Here is a 16,110-nt window from a genome sequence, read left to right as displayed (position 1 = left end):
AGTTTTTACATACAGATTCGCAGCTTGCCGAGGGAAGGGGTCACACGTTGACCTGGCACAACAAGACGCAGGGTGGCCGTGCTGCCCTGCTCTATATTAATGCCGAACTTTGCAGCAGCGCTTACCGAAGAATGAGCTCCCCGGCTCCGCACAGAGCCTTCAGTTGAAAGAAAAGCATCCTGAAACGAGCGCGTGCGACACTTACCCGCAACACTGCGCTTTTCTCGCATTGATTTTTTTTTTTTTACTTTTCATCTCCTCCGAAAGGCTTCAAATTCATCCTTTCCTCAAAGCGCTGGCTTCAGGAAACTCTCCCTCAGCAAGGGCAATAGCTGCGCTGCCACCAGGCATCCTCCCGTGCTGTCTCCATGTACCTGGGCTCCAGCAGCGAGGGCCGTAGGGCACAGCGGGAGGAAATCCCACCGGGAAATCCTACGGGCGGGATCTGCTGGTGTAGCCTCCAGCAAAGCTCAGGCTCAGAGACGAAGCCACATCCCCTGCGGACACGACCCCTCTGCCTTGCCCCAGCAACGCCTTTCTGCCCACGGGCTGCCGGATCAAAATAGCTCCCCTGCACCTCGAGGGAGAGCTGCTGAGTTAATATTTTTCATTTCATTGTCCCCGTGCTGGGAGCACAAGGGACGTGAAGCAAAACACGCCCTGAAGGCAGCCCCAGCTGATTGCCCAGCTCCGTAGGGAGGAGATGGAGGGGTTGGAAGTGTTCCTGGGTCACATCAGCAAACAGCAAAACCGAAACAGCTCACCTTCAAGGGCGAATCTGAGCTGGAAGGGGTGGGTGCTGAGACAAAGCCCCGGGCTTAATAACGCCTCCTTAGACGTGACCATTTACCCAGGGCTTGAGCCAAGACTCTGACAGCTTTAGGAAGCTGCCTGGTACGGCTTGAGATCCATCCCAGCCCACACACAGCAGAGATCACCTTGGGGTTCGCGGTTGAACGCTTCGGGCGCTGAGCTGTGCGATTACAGGAAATGTGTTGGATTCCCGACAGCAGAAACCAAGCAGAAAAGGGGCAAAACAAGTGGCTGGAGCAGCGGGGCTCCGATCCCTTCCCCTCCACCCCAACCATCATCTGACCTCCAGGTGGGAGGTTTTCGGCTGGAAGCAGGTTTGTGCCCCAGGTCAATAAAAAACGATGGGGAAGCCCCTGTTTCCTACAGTGCAGCAAGGGCTGCAGTGACTCCCGAATTTGGGAAGCAAGAAGGCAAAGGGAAAATACTCAAGAAATGCAAAAATGAAAAATAAAATAAAGGAGGGCAAATAAAAGGAGCGCAAATGGGTGTTCATAAATGCAAAGAACAGCTAAAACGCTCTCAGCCGTCCTTACAAACCACCACCTTTCCTTCCTCCGGACAGCCGAGAGTTGCCTGAGCAGCTACACCAGAGCCACGCGATCTGGAAGGCAAACACCGGCTCCTTGTTTGCAAGCAAACACGAGGGCTGGTTTCCTCACCCGCTCCTTGCAAGGGAAACAAGCGCCTGCAGTGCTGCAGCCTCGTGGGCTAGCGGTCAGAAACGCTGCCCCTGGACTTCGAAACCCGTCCTTCCTCACCTGGGTAGCTGTGGCCACCCTGTTGTGGTTTTTTTTTACCCCTGAGCAAGGGAAGGGCTGAGCCCCTCCAGGGATGCACCCGGTTCCTGCCGCCCGAAAGCATCGGTGTGATGGGGAGGGGGCAGAGGTGGCCCCCGCGTTTTGGGTGGGTTGCCACGAGTGAGCAGCAGCGGGCTCAGCTACTGGCTCACTGTCCCCAGAATGGGGACGGGGGAGAGAAAAAGAATCCCCCAGAGTGGGATGGGTTGAGGTAAAGAGGGTTTAATTGGTAAAGCCAAAGCTGCGTCTGCAAGCAAGGCAAAACACAAATTCATTTACTCCTTCCCACCGGCAGGCAGGCGTTCGGGTGCTTCCAGGACAGCAGGGCTCCGTCCTGCATCAGGATTACTTGGGAAGACCAGCTCCGTCACTCCAAATGTCCCTGATTTCTCCTCCTTTCCTTGACCTTATATTGCTGAGCGTGACACCCTGCGGCATGGGACACCCCTTCGGCTGTTTGGGGACAGCTGTCCCGCTTCCGTCCCCTCCCGGCTCCTTGTGCACCCCCAGCCTCCCCGCAGGCAGGGCAGCATCGGAAGCAGCAAAGTCCTTGGCCCTGTATAACAACTAAAACGTCGGCGTCTCGTTGCCGTTCTCGTCACAGATCCAAGACACGGCAACTTACCCGGTGCTAGGAAGGAAATTAGCTCTGCCCCCGCCAGAACCGGCAGAGGAGTGCATCTCCCAGGGCAACACCCCCGCTTCACCCTGCCTCCCGCCAGCCACCCTGCCCCGGGTGAGAGCGGGCTCCGAGGGAGGAGCAGAGCAGCCCAGAGGGCTCCATCCGCGGCCCCGGGAGCCCAAGAGACGGCGGGTTTCTTCCCCCCATCTCCACAACTTGGGCAGCACCAGGTAAGGGGCCTCTTGGTCGCTCTGTCTGGGGGTCCATGAATGATTTCTGTGCTTGCTTTTTCTCCCTCTCACTCAACCTCCGCTGTCAGAGCCCAGCTCCCGTCCCAGACATCTCATTCCGGGGTGTCTCGGTGGGGTTTTTTGTTTTGCCTCATTCGCCCAGCCCACACCAGCCCCTTTTTTCTTCCGAGACGCCCTCGGGATATCCCAGCACATCAGCGGGACGTGATGTGGACTTGCAGGATCGAGCTCCCTAGGGCACCTCCGTGCTGCCTCATCCCCACACCAAAGGGTCGGATCCTCTCCTCTCCCGCTCCCGCTGCTCGGATGAGAAACCAGAGCACAAAAAAAGGACGAGAAATCAGAGCAAAGAAATCAGAGGCTCCCTGCTTCTGCTGCCCGCCCCAAGCCTGTCCCCTCTGCCATTATTTTTAAGACAGATGTGTCAGCTTGCTTCGGTGGGGCTTGGCTCCGGGCTGGACCCTGCCCAAAGGCAGATTGCGCCCCACAGACCCCGCTGCACTTCTCACTTAAGGATCTCCGACGTCTCTAGGCTGTCCTCCGTGCGCCAGCAGCCTGACCCCATGGAGAAGCGCAGGGACCTCGAGGAGATCCTCCTCAGCACGCCCCAGTCCCGCAGCGTGGGAATTGAGATCACCAACAAGACAAGCGTGACCCTCCGCAATCCCAGGTTTGTACGGCGCCCACCGGCCCCCAGATTTACAAGGCCCCCGAAGCTTGGGCACAAGTCTGAGAGCAGCAAAACTCGGTGTGCACGAGGGCGCTGCATAAAAGCTGCAGGGGGAAGAAGGAAGCAGACGGCAGGTAGAGGCACCCAGGGCCTGGGCTGGTGCCAAGGGGACGAGGGGAGTGCCACAGCCTCGTAGCACACACCTTGCAAAGAAAACGCTCAGCCCTGAGAAAACACAGGGCTGGACAAACGCCCGGGTTCCCTGGGGCTTGTTTATCCGAGGTAAAGGGGAACCCCATCAACTCCCACCCCTCCGTTTGCTGCGGGGTCTGGGATCACAACACGAAGGAAGGGCTGAGGTTGGGAGGGACCTCTGGAGGTCGTTTTGTCCACCTCAAGCAGGGGCACCTACAGGAGGCTGCTCAGGACCACGTCCCGACAGCTTTTGGATACCTCCAAGGAGCCTCCACCACCTCTCTGGGCAACCCATGCCAGTGCTCTGTCACCATAAATGATGTTCAGGTGTTCAGAGGGAACCTCTCCTGTTTCAGTTTGTGCCCCTTGTCTCTTGTCCTGTCACCGGGCGCCACTGGAAAGAGCCTTTTCTGCCAAGCTGCTTCCCAGCTGGGTGCCTCCTGGTGCCTGGGGTTGTTTCCCCCAGCTTCAGGACCTTGCACTTCTCCTTGTTGAACTTCATGAGGTTCCTGACACCCACGTCTCCAGCCTGCCCAAGTCTCTCTGGATGGCAGTGGGACCCTCCGGTGTACCCACCACCCCCTGGGGTTTTGCGTCATCAGCAAACTTGCTGTAATCTGCCCCATCATCCAGATCATTAACGAAGATGCTGATCAGGATCGGACCCAGTACTGACCCCTTGGGTATGCCGCTAGTTCCTGGCCTCCGGCTGGACTTCGCAACCACCGATCCACCGCCCCTTGAGCCTGGTCCCCACGGGATGTCACTCCTTGGCTTCCCTCCTGCCCTGCACCCCTTCCTGCTCCAGCGCCGAGCCCCTGCTGGAGTGCCTGGGGGGGTGGGATGGGGGCAAGGGTGTCTGCAACCTGTGCCTGCGCCTGCAGCCGCATCCCCTTGTCCTGGGAGATACCAGAGGTGCTTCTCAGCAGTGCCCCGTGCACGGGGAATCATAAAACACAGGATCACGGAATCAGGTTGGAAAATGTCTCTAAGATCATCTAGTCCAGCCCTTAACCTAGTACTAAAGTCCACCGCTAAACCTCGCTGTTAAGTTCTAGGTCTGCAGGTTATTTGAAGACCTCTGGGGATGGTGACTCCACCGCTTCCCCGGGCAGCCAGTTCCAACGCCTCACAACCCTTTCAGTGAACAATTTTTTCCTAATATCCAACCTGAAACCTCCCCTGGTGCCACTTGAGGCCATTTCCTCTTTTATCACCTGGTGCCTGGGAGAAGGGACCGATCCCACCTCGCTGTAGCCTCCCTTCAGGCAACTGGAGAGCGACGTGGAAACCTTCCAGCCTGACGTTACGGCTCTCTTTCCGCTCTCCCCGCAGCTATTTCTGCCAAAGCGGCGAAATCTTCACGCCCCGTCACCATCCATCAGCCCCCAGTCCCGGGAGACGTGCGTCTTTGTGAAACGCAACCTGAGCGCCTGGGGCGTATCCGGAGCCCTCTTGTACGTCTCGGAGCCCTTCTCCTTCGCGGTGATGTTCTACAACCCCAGGAACAACACGATATTTGCCCACCAGTACGCGGTGGAGATCTTCCAGGGGGCAACCATCTCCGGGAGCCTGGAGAGCCTCTACTGGTCCATGCGCGGGGACCGACCCCAGTCCCAAACCTACAGGAAGGAGGTGCTGGACAAAAAAACCTCCTCCGTCGTTGTGTCCGATGGGACCTACAGCATCTCAGCCACCATGTCCAACCACAGCAAGGCCGTCCTGAAGATACTGGTGGAGGAGACGCGGGGGTCTCCGCCGAAGTACACAGCCAGCTGCTTTCCTCCCCCCAAGGACACCTCCAAGGAGAGGCACCCCCAGGCTTTCTCCTACTTGCCAAAATAGTGACAAAGCTCCATGTCCTGGGATTTCGTCCCCACGTTGGAAACCCAGCAGTTTCTGCACAAAGCGTACAGGTTCGGTTTTAATTTTGTGTTTCCTCCGATTTCACGCCCTTTTCGCCAAGCCTGCTGCCAAACTGGGCAAGCAACCCGAGAAACAAATCACTTTCAGATTTCGCTCTGAAGTTTTGCAGAAGATCTCCATCCTCCAAAGCTGAGAAATTAAGAAATACTGAAGAAAAATAAAGCAACGCGTTTCTCTGAGAGCTGCCCCTCGTGCTTTTGGGGCTGATAATAACCAAGGCAGAAGGAAGAAGGTGGTGAGGGCTCCAGCATCTCAAGTTCTCAGCCGTCACAATTTCCATTTCCTGAAATAAAATCTTTTGTCCAGACTGAGGGAGAACAATGGCTTTTTTTCGGTTCTGAATTCCCCCCTGATAACGTGCACCGGCACTTGCTCATCCTGCTGGGATCGTGGCTCCTCGGCTCGGCGCACCCGTCTTGCTTGGCACAACCTTCAGAAAAAGGAGGGGAGGAGGGGGAAGTATGGGAAAATAAATTTTTTTCGATGCATATTTTTTCCTGTTAACTCTGCCCTGGTGACATCTGAAACCAGCTTTTCCGACGGTGAGTCACAGCCGACAAACTCAGCACCCAGCTGCCCCGGGAGCTGCTGCCGGGGCTGCAGCGGGGGCGGGTTGCAGGAATTTGGGGCGATTTGTCGTGGTTTCAAGGCTGGCCGCCAGGCAGCTGGCACGCACTCCCTGCAACCACTCGCTTCTGTATTTTTTTACTCCGTCCTCCGTGTGTTTTGCTGGCTTTTGAGGCCATGACGGGAGGGTAAAGTGCCTCGCCGGGGATTAAAACAGCTCGCAGAGCTTCCGCGTGGAACGAACATGGCTTGCCTGGAAATCCCCGAGCACCAGGAATTGCAGAGGCACACACGCGTGTGCTCCAGGCACATCTGTGCCTTGCACGCACACGTGCTCCAAGCATGTCCCTGCCATGCACACGCGTGTCCCACACATGCGTGTCCCCGTTTCCCAGACACGTCCCACACACACGTGTCCCACACACGTGTCCCACGTGTCCCCTACATACATGTGTCCCACACACGTGTCCCACAGATGCGTGTCCCCCCCACGTATGTCCCACCCCCACGCACGTCCCCATTGCCCTCCCCACGTGTCTGACGGCGCATGCCTGGGAGCACTGGTTGATAGTCGGCTGAACATGAGCCAGCGGTGTGCCCAGGTGGCCAAGAAGGCCAACAGCATCCTGGCTTGTATCAGAAGCAGAGTGGCCAGCAGGCCTAGGGAGGTGATTGTCCCCCTGCGCTCGGCTCTGGTGAGGCCGCACCTCGAGTGCTGCGTTCAGTTTTGGGCCCCTCGCTACAAGAAGGACATGGAGGTGCTTGAGAGAGTCCAGAGAAGGGCAACGAGGCTGGTGAGGGGTCTGGAGAACAAGTCTTACAAGGGACTGGGGTTGTTTAGCCTGGAGAAGAGGAGGCTCAGGGGAGACCTCATCGCTCTCTACAGGTACCTTAAAGGAGGCTGTAGAGAGGTGGGGGTTGGTCTGTTCTCCTACGTGCCTGGTGACAGTGATTTGTGGAAGAACTCTACAACTCCTACCTCTACAACTCTACAACTCCTACAACAACTATCCTCCGCGAGGGGCCCCCGAGACTCCTTGTTGCGGTTAATTTGCACAGTAGCAAGCAAAGACACTCAGCAATAACTATTTTAACGCAATTAAGCAAGCCCCCGTTTTTTCATTCCTGGCTTTGATAATTACGATTGTTTTATTTAGAAATCATTAATCTGATTAAGCAAGCCCCCATTCTTTTATCCCTGGCTTCAATAGATACGTTACAGGAGGCTGTAGCGAGGTGGGGGCTGGTCTATTCCCCCACATGCCCAAGGATAGGATGACGGGGAATGGGCTAAAGTTGCGCCAGGGGAGGTTTAGGTTGGATATTAGGAAAAACTTCTTTACTGAAGGGGTTGTTAGGCATTGGGATGGGCTGCCCAGGGAGGTGGGCGAGTCACCATCCCTGGAGGTCTCTAAAAGGCGTTTAGGTGTAGAGCTCAGTGACATGGTTTAATGGAGGACTTGTTGGTGTTAGGTCAGAGGTTGGACGTGGTGATTTCGGAGCTCTCCTCCGACCTACACGGCCCTGTCACTCCGCGCTTCCCTGCGCACCCCCCCCACTGCGCGCCCTGCTAACAGCGCATGCGCCTCCCCCCCCCCCGCTCCGCGCTCTGCGCATGCGCTCCCTCTCCCCTTTCTGCTGCGCGTTCTGCGCATGCGCTGCCTCTCCCCCGCCTGCTGCGCGTTCTGCGCATGCGCTGCCTCTCCCCTGTCTGCTGCGCCTTCTGCGCATGCTCCCCCCTCCCCGCCCCCCTCCCACCTCCCCCTTCCCCTCCGTTCCCGCCCCCGCGCCGCTGCCGCCGCCGCCGCCGCCGCCGGAAGTGACGTTGCCCGCGGCGCGGCGCGCGGCCGGAAGCGGCGGCGGGGGAGGCGCCGCGAGGCGGCACCGGCGGCACCGGCCGGATGTGAGGGGACGGCGGCGGGGCCCGGCGGGGGCGGCCCCGGGGTGAGCACCGGGGGCGGGGGGGGAGGGCGGGGAACGGGGCGAGGAGCAGCCGCCGAGCGCGGGGGTGGCGGCGGCGGAGGGGCCGAGCGGGGCCTTCCCCGTCGGGGGGGGGGGCCGGGAGGATCCGGGGGGGGCTGGGCTGAGGGGGCCCGTGTGGGAACCGGGGGGGCTGGGGGTGTACCGGGGGGGCTGGGGGTATACCGGGGGGATTGGGGGTGTACCGGGGGGATTGGGGTGTACCGGAGGGATTATGATGTACCGGGGGGGCCCACGGTGGTGGGCAGGGGGCCGCGGCCCCGCTCCGCCGAAGCTGGGGGCGTTGGGCCTGGAGAGGGGAAGGCTCCGGGGGGAGCCGGGAGCGTGCCTGAGGGGGCTGGGGGGAAGGGGAATGGTTTTAAGCTAAAAAAACCTAGGTTTAGGTTAGGTGTAAGGAAAAAAAAAAAACTTCCCTCAGAGGGTGGCGGGGCGCCGGAGGAGGCTGCCCGGAGATTTCTGTGGCCGCCCGGTCCCCGGAGGTGTTCGAGGCCGGGCTGGCTGGGGCTGTGAGCAGCCCGGGCGGGTGAGAGGCGTGCCCAGGGCAGGGGGGTGAAATTAAATGATCGTTAAGGTCCCTTCCGTCCCAAAGCGTCCTGTGGGGCCGCGTTGGGGCAGGGGGCGATAACAGGGAGGGCCTGATTGTGATGCCAGGGGGGCAGGCAGCGAGCTGGCAGGGCCCGTGTTGAAACTGGGGGGGACTGGGAGGGACTGGGAGGGACTGGGACAGCTGGGGGGGGGGTGGCAGGGGGTGTGGAGGGGGTTGAGGGGGGCCCGCGTCGATACTGAGGGATGGCGGCTGCGTACCGGGGGTGTCCGGCTGTCACGGGGTGGGGAAGGGGGTGAGATCAGGGGGTTGGGGTGTGCTGGGGAGGGGGCTGGTTGTCGTGGGAGAGACTGGGGGGGTGCCGGGAGGGCCTGGCTGTAACGGTGGGGGGGGGGGTGAGAGGATCCTCACAGGTACAAGGGGGAAAGGGGGACGCACCAGGAGAGTTTGCGGTGGTGAGGGGGTGGGAAAAGGGAGAGGGGGTGGGCTGGGGAGGGGGGAGGTTCTGAGGAAAGGCCACCGCAGGGGCTGCCCAGCTCGCCCAGGGCAAGCCAGAGCGCTCCGTGCGCTTCTCCTGGCTCCGTGAGACGGAAAAACCGTCCTCTCCCTACCTTAATTAACCCTGCCCCTTCCCTCAGGTGGTGCCGTGGGCCCGGCAGCGCACCTTGGTCCCAGCCCGAGCAGTGAAACGCTCCAGCTGCCTTGGGGAGGGGGGGGAAAAAAGGAATATATATTTTTTTTTTTTGCTCAGCCGTTCCTACTGAACTGGAGCTAATTCATCCCGATTATTTGACCCGTTGCTGCGTTGTGCCCCTTTGCTCTTAACGCCAGCACCATCCTTCAACTGAAGTTATTGTTTTTCCTCTCTGGCTTTATCTTTGGTTACGTTTACCGGCCGCAGTTAGCTCTTCCTCCAGCTTGGTGACGTTAGGTAGCCGTGGGTAGGACAGGTTCCCCCGGCCGGGCCCAGGACTCTCTCTGCTGCTTCTCCAGCTCGTTGACTGGAAAACCAGCTTTGCGCCGTCTCCTCCCAAGTGCTTTTCACCAGGACTTTGCTTGGTGTCGGCGCTGCCTGCGCTGGGAACGCCTCTCCCGCGGCGTTTTGATGCTTTTGGTCACTTTTAACCCCCCCAGATCTTCTCTGCTTCGGCACACAGAAGCTCCCTCTCGGCAGACTCCTGTTTCTCACCTTGCCCTTTCTGTTTCACCCCTTCCTGTCTCCGCAGCTCGTGAGGGCAGCAGGCATTTTCGTCCTTCCCTGCGTTACGAGTGGTTTCCTCAGCTCTCCCCCCGGTTCTGGGCCGGGCTGAGCCCTGGTGCAGCCCCTCGGTCCTTTCCCCGCACCCCCTGCAGGCTCCGGGGTGGCAGGGCTCGGGGCGGGCAGTAAAACCGCGGCGAATCCGGTCGTCTCCGCACGCGAAACGCCCGCGTGTGACCTCTTGCCTGGTGCGGACCCCCCCCCAGGTTTCCCGCTGTGACCATGCGCGTGTCTCACCGAGAGCGGACCTCTCCAGCGCCGCGTGGCTCGACCCGACCGCTGGTGGCGGATCCCTGGCAGCGCGGGGTAAGTCGGGGTCTCGCTGGGTTCCTTTTCCCCGTTAGGGCCCCCCTGCGCTTCGCCTCCCGTCAGCGCCGGGCAAGAAGACCTGGGTTCCTTGTCCTGCGTGAGGTTATGGTGTCGGAGCGGCCTGCACGAGCCGGCAGGCGGGCGTCTCTGTCCAGCCTTTTCCCTGAGAGGCAGCAAAGGCAGCCCTAATATTTGGGCTTTCCCTAGAGCGAGTTTCCACAGGCGTTGGGACCTGTCCTCGCCCTCCTGCACCACGTCCTCCCTTAGCAGCGGCCAGGCTTGCATCGGCTGCCTCTGCGCCATCTCTTCTCCCACAGGCAAGCGATTCCTTCTTCTTTTTTTTCTTTTTTTTTTTGTTGTTTTTTAAATACCTGGAGGTAAGTGTAGGTGTTGGCTGTGGGGCTCGGAGTCTGCTTGGGGGGTTTCTGGTCGCCCTGAGGACTCAACCCAAGTCTTGCGGGAGGGCTCTGAAGCCTTCATGCAAGAGCAGGGGCTGTGGGCTCGAAAGGGAGGTCCGGATCCATCCCAGGCGAGCGTGCTCAGGAGCAGGGCGATCCCGAGCCCTCGTCCCTGCTCCCAGCCTCGTTTGTGCGTGGCAGACTGAGGGACGGGCTCCCTGGGCGGTGAGGGAAGCAACTAGCACGTATCCATCTCATCAGGAGACGAAAAGTGCTCGCTTAGGTACAGGTTTCTGCTGGTTTCATCCTTCGCTGGCTTTCTTTGCTTCTAACCTTCTGATTCATTCAAATTCCCGTCCCTTTCACCCTTTGCTGCTTGCCATGCGTTTAACAGCCGCCTCCTTCGCCCCTCTTTTCAACTTGCTGCCTTCTTGAACTAGAGAAGCTGCCCTTTTGAGGCCCACCCTTGTTTGCAGCTGGGAGCGAGGGGCTGACAGAGCTGTGGTGCGATCGAATTTTCTCCGTGGCAATGAAACCAAATCTCGCGCTGAAACCCACGCGGTTTTGTCGCGGTATTTTTTATTTTTATTTATTTTTTTTGTAACTTGAGATTGAGTGGGGGCGGGAGGCACAGATAATAAGCAACGCTTCTTGGAACACCCTTTTATTCATTAAGCCCTCGCTGTTAATGGAATCGAGCTGTTGTTAATAGCATTTAACCTCACACGGCGCACAGCCTGCCGGCTAACGTCTCAGCCCTTTGCCTTCCCTTACGGTCGCCTGGCTGAAGCCCCGTCCCCAGCAGCGTTAGGGGCGCTGGGGGCGCATCCCTCTGGGATGTGGCCTGACTTTCACAACCTGCCGTTGGTTCCAGTGCGCGTTGGTGGCCTTGGGACGGATTCAGCAGAGGCTGTGTGTCCGGAGTGTATCGGTTCTTGCAAATTCAGCAGCACCAGCTGTCTCTGCAACTTAATCGGGCCTGGGGAAGCTTTCACCGAGTGCCTTCCCAGCGTCTATCTTGCTCCTCTTCTGCTTGTTGCTTCCTGGCAGCTATTTCTCTGTTCAAGCCTGTAGAGCCCATTCTCAGGTGGAAGGGACCCTGTGGGACGGTTTCACGCTTAGCTTCGCGGCAGTTTCCGCTCTGCGTCGGCGTTAGGCCGGCAGAAACGCCCTCCTCTGCGTGACGCGCAGCTCCCAAACCCCCTGCCGGGGACCTGCTGGCGAGCTGGTACGGCCCCCGGCTCCTGGGTAGAGGGGCCGAGGCTGGCTTAACCACTGCTCCAGCCGGGGAGCTGTGGCTGAGCGAGCTGTGGCTGCGCGGGTGGATAGCTACCGGCAGCGCGATTCAGTTGCTGGTAACAGGTTGATCGGTAAAAAGGTTTCGAAGAGGTATCAATCCGCGTTGCCCCTCCAGCACCACCCAGCCGACTCGATTCCCCCTAAGGTGAAGAGGAATCGCTGGCAGCAGGCTTTGCAAGCCCTGCAGTCCCTGCTCGTCTGGCACACCTCCCTGCGCGCCGTTCGGCCTGTGGCTTTGCCTTCCTGCCCCTTGTCGTACGGCCCCTTCCAGCGATCGGTTGCCTCTCTCATGTTCTCCCCTTCCTGATTTTTGCAGGGGGTCCTGTCTGGCTTGGCAGCCGGCGCCCGGAGCCATGGAAGAGCGGCCAGGTTCTCCAGCCTGCGAGCCCCCCTTCTCCCCGCGGCGCGTCTGCGTTCCCGAAGATGGGCCTGAAGGTGAAGAGCAGGAGGAGGCTCCAGAGAAGGGCGCCACCCGGGCGCAGCACCCAGGGCGGCACGGGCAGGTTTCTCCTCGCCGTTCAGGACGCTGCTGGCAAGGGCACGGTTCCCTCGCCCCTCGGGACGTGGACGGCCCTGGCCAGAAGGCAGGAGAGGGCGAGGGGGGTGCCCCGTGCCCTGAGCCCAAGGCGCCGGGGGAGCTGCAGCCGCGCAGGCCGTTCCGGCGGAAGCACCGGCTCTACCTGAAGCCCAAGTCGAGCCCGGCCCCGGCATCTCCAGGACCCGGGGAGAGAGCCGAAGAGCCGGGGCCCTCCCGGGGAAAGAGGCTGCGCTTGATCTGGGGGCAGGCCGGCGACTTCCGACGGAAGAAAAACCGCTCGGAGAACGGACTGGAGGAGGCTCCCCTTGCGCCCCAGAGCAGCGAAGAAGAGGAGGAGGGAAAAGGTTCCCGATCCTGCTCCCCCGAGCCGCCTCATCCCGGAGATGCCCGTCCCAAGCCGGACTTTGTGCAGCTGATCGACGAGCGCGGCATCTACTCCACCGCCAAACTCGTGCTGGGCGGCGCGGCGGGCGAGCTGGAGGAGGCGGCGGTGGTGCTGCCGCCCCACCTGAAGCGGGGCGCCAGCGTGGCCGGCGGCGGGGCCGAGTTTGAGATCCGCGAGGTGATCGTGGACGAGAAGCCCTTCCAGTGCGGCGTGTGCGAGAAGGCCTTCAAGCGGGCCTGGGAGCTCTTCAGCCACGAGGTGGTGCACAACGAGGAGCGCCCGTTCCGCTGCGACCTCTGCGAGGCCTCCTTCAAGCGCCACTCGGACTTCAAGAGCCACCGGCTGGTGCACACGGAGGAGCGGCCCTTCCGCTGCGAGCTCTGCGGCAAGCGCTTCAAGCGCTCCTCCAACCTCCAGGAGCACCGGCGCATCCACACGGGCGAGCGGCCCTTCCACTGCGCCTGCTGCGACAAGAGCTTCAAGACGCCCTACGAGCTGCAGCGCCACACGCTCACCCACTGCACCGAGAAGCCCTTCAAGTGCGCCGACTGCGGGAAGGACTTCCCCACCTCCAACGCCCTCCTCCTGCACCAGCGGCAGCACTGCGACGACAAGCCCCACGTCTGCGGCGTCTGCGGCAAGAAGTTCACCTACGGGCACAGCCTCAAGGTGCACGAGCGCGTGCACACGGGCGACCGCCCCTTCGTCTGCCCGCTCTGCGGCAAGGGCTTCAAGCAGTCCAACGCCCTCTCCTCCCACGAGCGCGTGCACACGGGCGAGCGCCCCTTTGTCTGCAAAACCTGCGGGAAGGCCTTCAAGCAGTCTTCCTACCTGGTGATCCACGAGCGGGCGCACACCGGGGAGCGACCCTACAAGTGCGAGGCGTGCGGTAAGGCCTTCGCCCGGCCCTCCTTGCTGCTGCAGCACCACCGCGTGCACAGCCAGGAGCGGCCCTACAAATGCAGCTTCTGCCACAAGTTCTTCAAGGACCTGGCCTACCTGGCCGTCCACGAGAAGGTGCATACGGGCGAGACCCCCTACAAGTGCAGCGTCTGCGACAAAGGCTTCGCTCACCCCTCCAACCTGCTGCAGCACCAGCGCGTGCACCGCGACGGCTGAGCCCCGGAGCGGCGCGCGCGGTGCGAGCGTTTTGAGGCCGGGAAGCCCGCAGCCATAAATAAGCGAGCGTGCTGCCAGCGTGCCCGCAGCAACGGACGAGCCCCAGGGCAGCCCGCCGCAGCACGCCTTCCCGTAGGTGCGCGGGGGGCTGCTGCAGCGTCCCTGGAGGGGGGAGCCCGAGAAGCGGGTGCTGCTGCAGCTCTTCTCCCGAGCCTGAACCCGGCGGGGCTTTTGCTGCATGGCTTTTCTCTGCCAAACCCTGGCGCGTGCCGTTCTCTCCGTCCTCCTCCCGGAGAGGCGATCCCGCGGGGGTTCCTAACTGCGCTCTGAGGCTCCCGCCTCCCGGCCGGTGCCGCCCGCGGGGAGGTGCCGCGCCGTCCGTGAGCGCTGCTGGCCGCAGGCTGGCCGGTGGCAGCGGGCTGTAGCTCGCAGCGCGCCGCCCGTGGGCAGCTGCGAGCCCTGCTGGGAGGCCGTGGTGGCTTCCGGAGGCGAGCTGGGCTGGCCGAGGCTGCGGTGCGGCTGAGAGCCGGTGTCCAGAGCTCTGAAGAGCAGCATCAGCCGGGCCGTGGCAAGCCCTTTGTTCGGCTGATGCTAAGGGATGCTGCTTCTCCCCCCCAGTGCTGCAAGGAGGGCTTATTTAGTCGCCCCGGTGAGCGTAGCTCAGCCTGGCCACGCCACCGGCTCCATCAGCGTGTCTGCCCGGTGCCCCGGGGCCATGCCGCTGCCTTCCTTGAGCGCCAGGTGTGGGCTGGGTGCTCCTGGGGAGCCCCTCGAAGTAGGGGTGCGCCGCCGCTGCCTGTGACCGAGCCCTGCAGCAGGAGCTCCGTCCGTTTTTTGGTGTTTTTTTTTTGGGGGGGGGGTGTATACCAGTGAAAAGCACGGTGGGGAACAGCAGCGTGCAGGCACCTCCCTTTCCTTCTGACGAATTTGAAGCGTCCCGTCCACGTTTCACGCTGCTGCTGGTGATGATCAGGTTAATAACGAAAGCAGTGCCCTCCGCCCTGCTGTGCAGGGGCCACGCGGGCGCTCTGCTGGGTACAGCACCGCGCAGGCTGCCTCTGTTCAGCCCCCCCCCGGGCAGGGAGCAGAGGCGGGGGTTGCGTCGGCTGCAGATCCCTGGTGTCCTCACTTAAAACTCGGCCTCGAGGCGCAGGGGAACGGGTGGGAGTGGAAGGGCGACCTTGGGAGAGCCGGAGCGAGGAGGGGAAAGGCGCTGCCCGGTTGGCGCTGGCGGTGGGGTATCTTTTGGGGAGATGGTGGGGGAGAGGTGCGGAGCCACCGTCTTGCCTCTCCCAGCCCGTCCGGAGGAAGGAGCCCGTCGTGGATTGGAAACACTAACCCTCTTTTCCGCCCCAGGGTGCCGGTAAGGCAGGTAGGGAGCAGAAGAGCAGGGTGCACGTGCTGTGATCTGCCTTGGGAGCCTTGTCAAGGGACAGCCCGTGCTGTAAGCTGTGTCTAGCCGCTCGTGGGACCCGGACGAGGAAGGGGCGAGCACGCAAAACCAGCGCTGGATCCTCCTCGCTCCCGTGCCGCGCGTGCCCGGCACGTCCGAGGGCAGCACCAGCTCTGGAGCCACCCGCGCTGCCGCCGCCCCCGAAGCCTGGGTTTGTTCTCTCTGACTGATGGCTGCCCCTGCTGCTGGGCGGGGGGCGGCGTGCGGACCTTTCCTTGCGAAGGCCAGCCCTGTCCTCCGATCCGAGCTGCCTCGCAGGGGCCCGGTGTCGCGGGCTGTGGGACCGGAGGTGCCAACCCTCGGACTCCTGCTGATCCTGGTCCCACCCCGTCCCCCTTTTTTGTAGGGTTCCTGTGGCGCTGGGGGCGGGAGGGGAGGTGTGCTCCTCAGCGCTCTGCACACTAATTACAGGACAGTTATTTAACGATGTCTTTGCCTCGTTGCTTCTTCGAGCCCGCTGCTGCGTCTGGCTGAGCCCCTGCTTGCCTCCGGGCTTTTGGCGTGAGCCTGGCGACCTTGCGGGTGGGGAGGGTTTTTTTTGTCTGTCTCATTAATTTTTTTTTGTCTCGTTAACTGTTTTTTTTGGTCTCATTAACTGTCTCGGGAGCTGGCGTATCTAACTCACAGCCCTCACTACTAGCGTACGGCTCAGGTCTGGGTTTCACCACTCGCCGCAAAGCCCGCGGCCCGCAGATACTCAGTGCAAAAACTTTCCAGCAAGCTCCGTTTTGGGTTTGCGCTTCTGAGGATGCGCTGTAAGGAGGGCTGTGGTCAGGGGGTTGCGACTTGCCCTCAAGGGTTGTGTCTGGGCAGCTCCTCTGTTTGCTGGGCAAACTGTCCCCAGCTGGCGGTGGACACGTCCTTGTCCTAACGGGCTCCCAGCCCGGCATCTGAAGCCTGCGGGTCTCTGGGGAAGGGGAGAGGTAACGGTAGCTCTGCCCAGTGAGGGAGGTGAAGGACTCGGTGGTGTCACCATTTAAAGCTCG

The 16,110-nt window shown here is 61.2% G+C and overlaps 1 protein-coding gene and 1 long non-coding RNA gene across 8 annotated transcripts; both read left to right on the top strand.

The window, feature by feature from the left end:
* The first annotated feature begins 2,327 nt into the window (after positions 1-2,327).
* On the top strand, positions 2,328-5,762 carry LOC106049360 (uncharacterized). 3 transcript variants are annotated; one of them, XR_010827312.1, is made up of 3 exons: positions 2,328-2,462; positions 3,016-3,153; positions 4,684-5,762. It is a non-coding gene; the product is annotated as an uncharacterized lncRNA (long non-coding RNA). The 3 variants fall into 3 exon arrangements; XR_010827313.1 differs by having other exon boundaries at positions 2,362-2,462; positions 2,998-3,153; XR_010827311.1 differs by lacking the exon at positions 2,328-2,462 and having other exon boundaries at positions 2,937-3,153.
* Positions 5,763-7,555: 1,793 nt separating this feature from the next.
* Positions 7,556-15,551, top strand: LOC106049348 (zinc finger protein ZFP2-like). 5 transcript variants are annotated; one of them, XM_066987252.1, is made up of 4 exons: positions 7,646-7,785; positions 9,830-9,929; positions 10,140-10,249; positions 11,946-15,551. In XM_066987252.1, the coding sequence occupies exon 4, from the start codon at positions 11,983-11,985 to the stop codon at positions 13,669-13,671; it is 1,689 nt and encodes a 562-aa protein (XP_066843353.1). In that variant the 5' UTR covers positions 7,646-7,785; positions 9,830-9,929; positions 10,140-10,249; positions 11,946-11,982; the 3' UTR covers positions 13,672-15,551. The 5 variants fall into 5 exon arrangements, with proteins under 5 accessions (XP_066843350.1, XP_066843353.1, XP_066843351.1 ...); XM_066987250.1 differs by lacking the exon at positions 10,140-10,249; XM_066987251.1 differs by lacking the exon at positions 10,140-10,249 and having other exon boundaries at positions 7,663-7,785; positions 9,592-9,929.
* The last annotated feature ends 559 nt before the right edge of the window (positions 15,552-16,110 follow it).

This window comes from Anser cygnoides, chromosome W (genome assembly GCF_040182565.1).
Source record: "Anser cygnoides isolate HZ-2024a breed goose chromosome W, Taihu_goose_T2T_genome, whole genome shotgun sequence".
Taxonomy (NCBI): Eukaryota; Metazoa; Chordata; class Aves; order Anseriformes; family Anatidae; genus Anser; species Anser cygnoides.
Note: the sequence above shows the minus strand (reverse complement) of the source record. Positions and strands in the feature narration are given on the sequence as shown.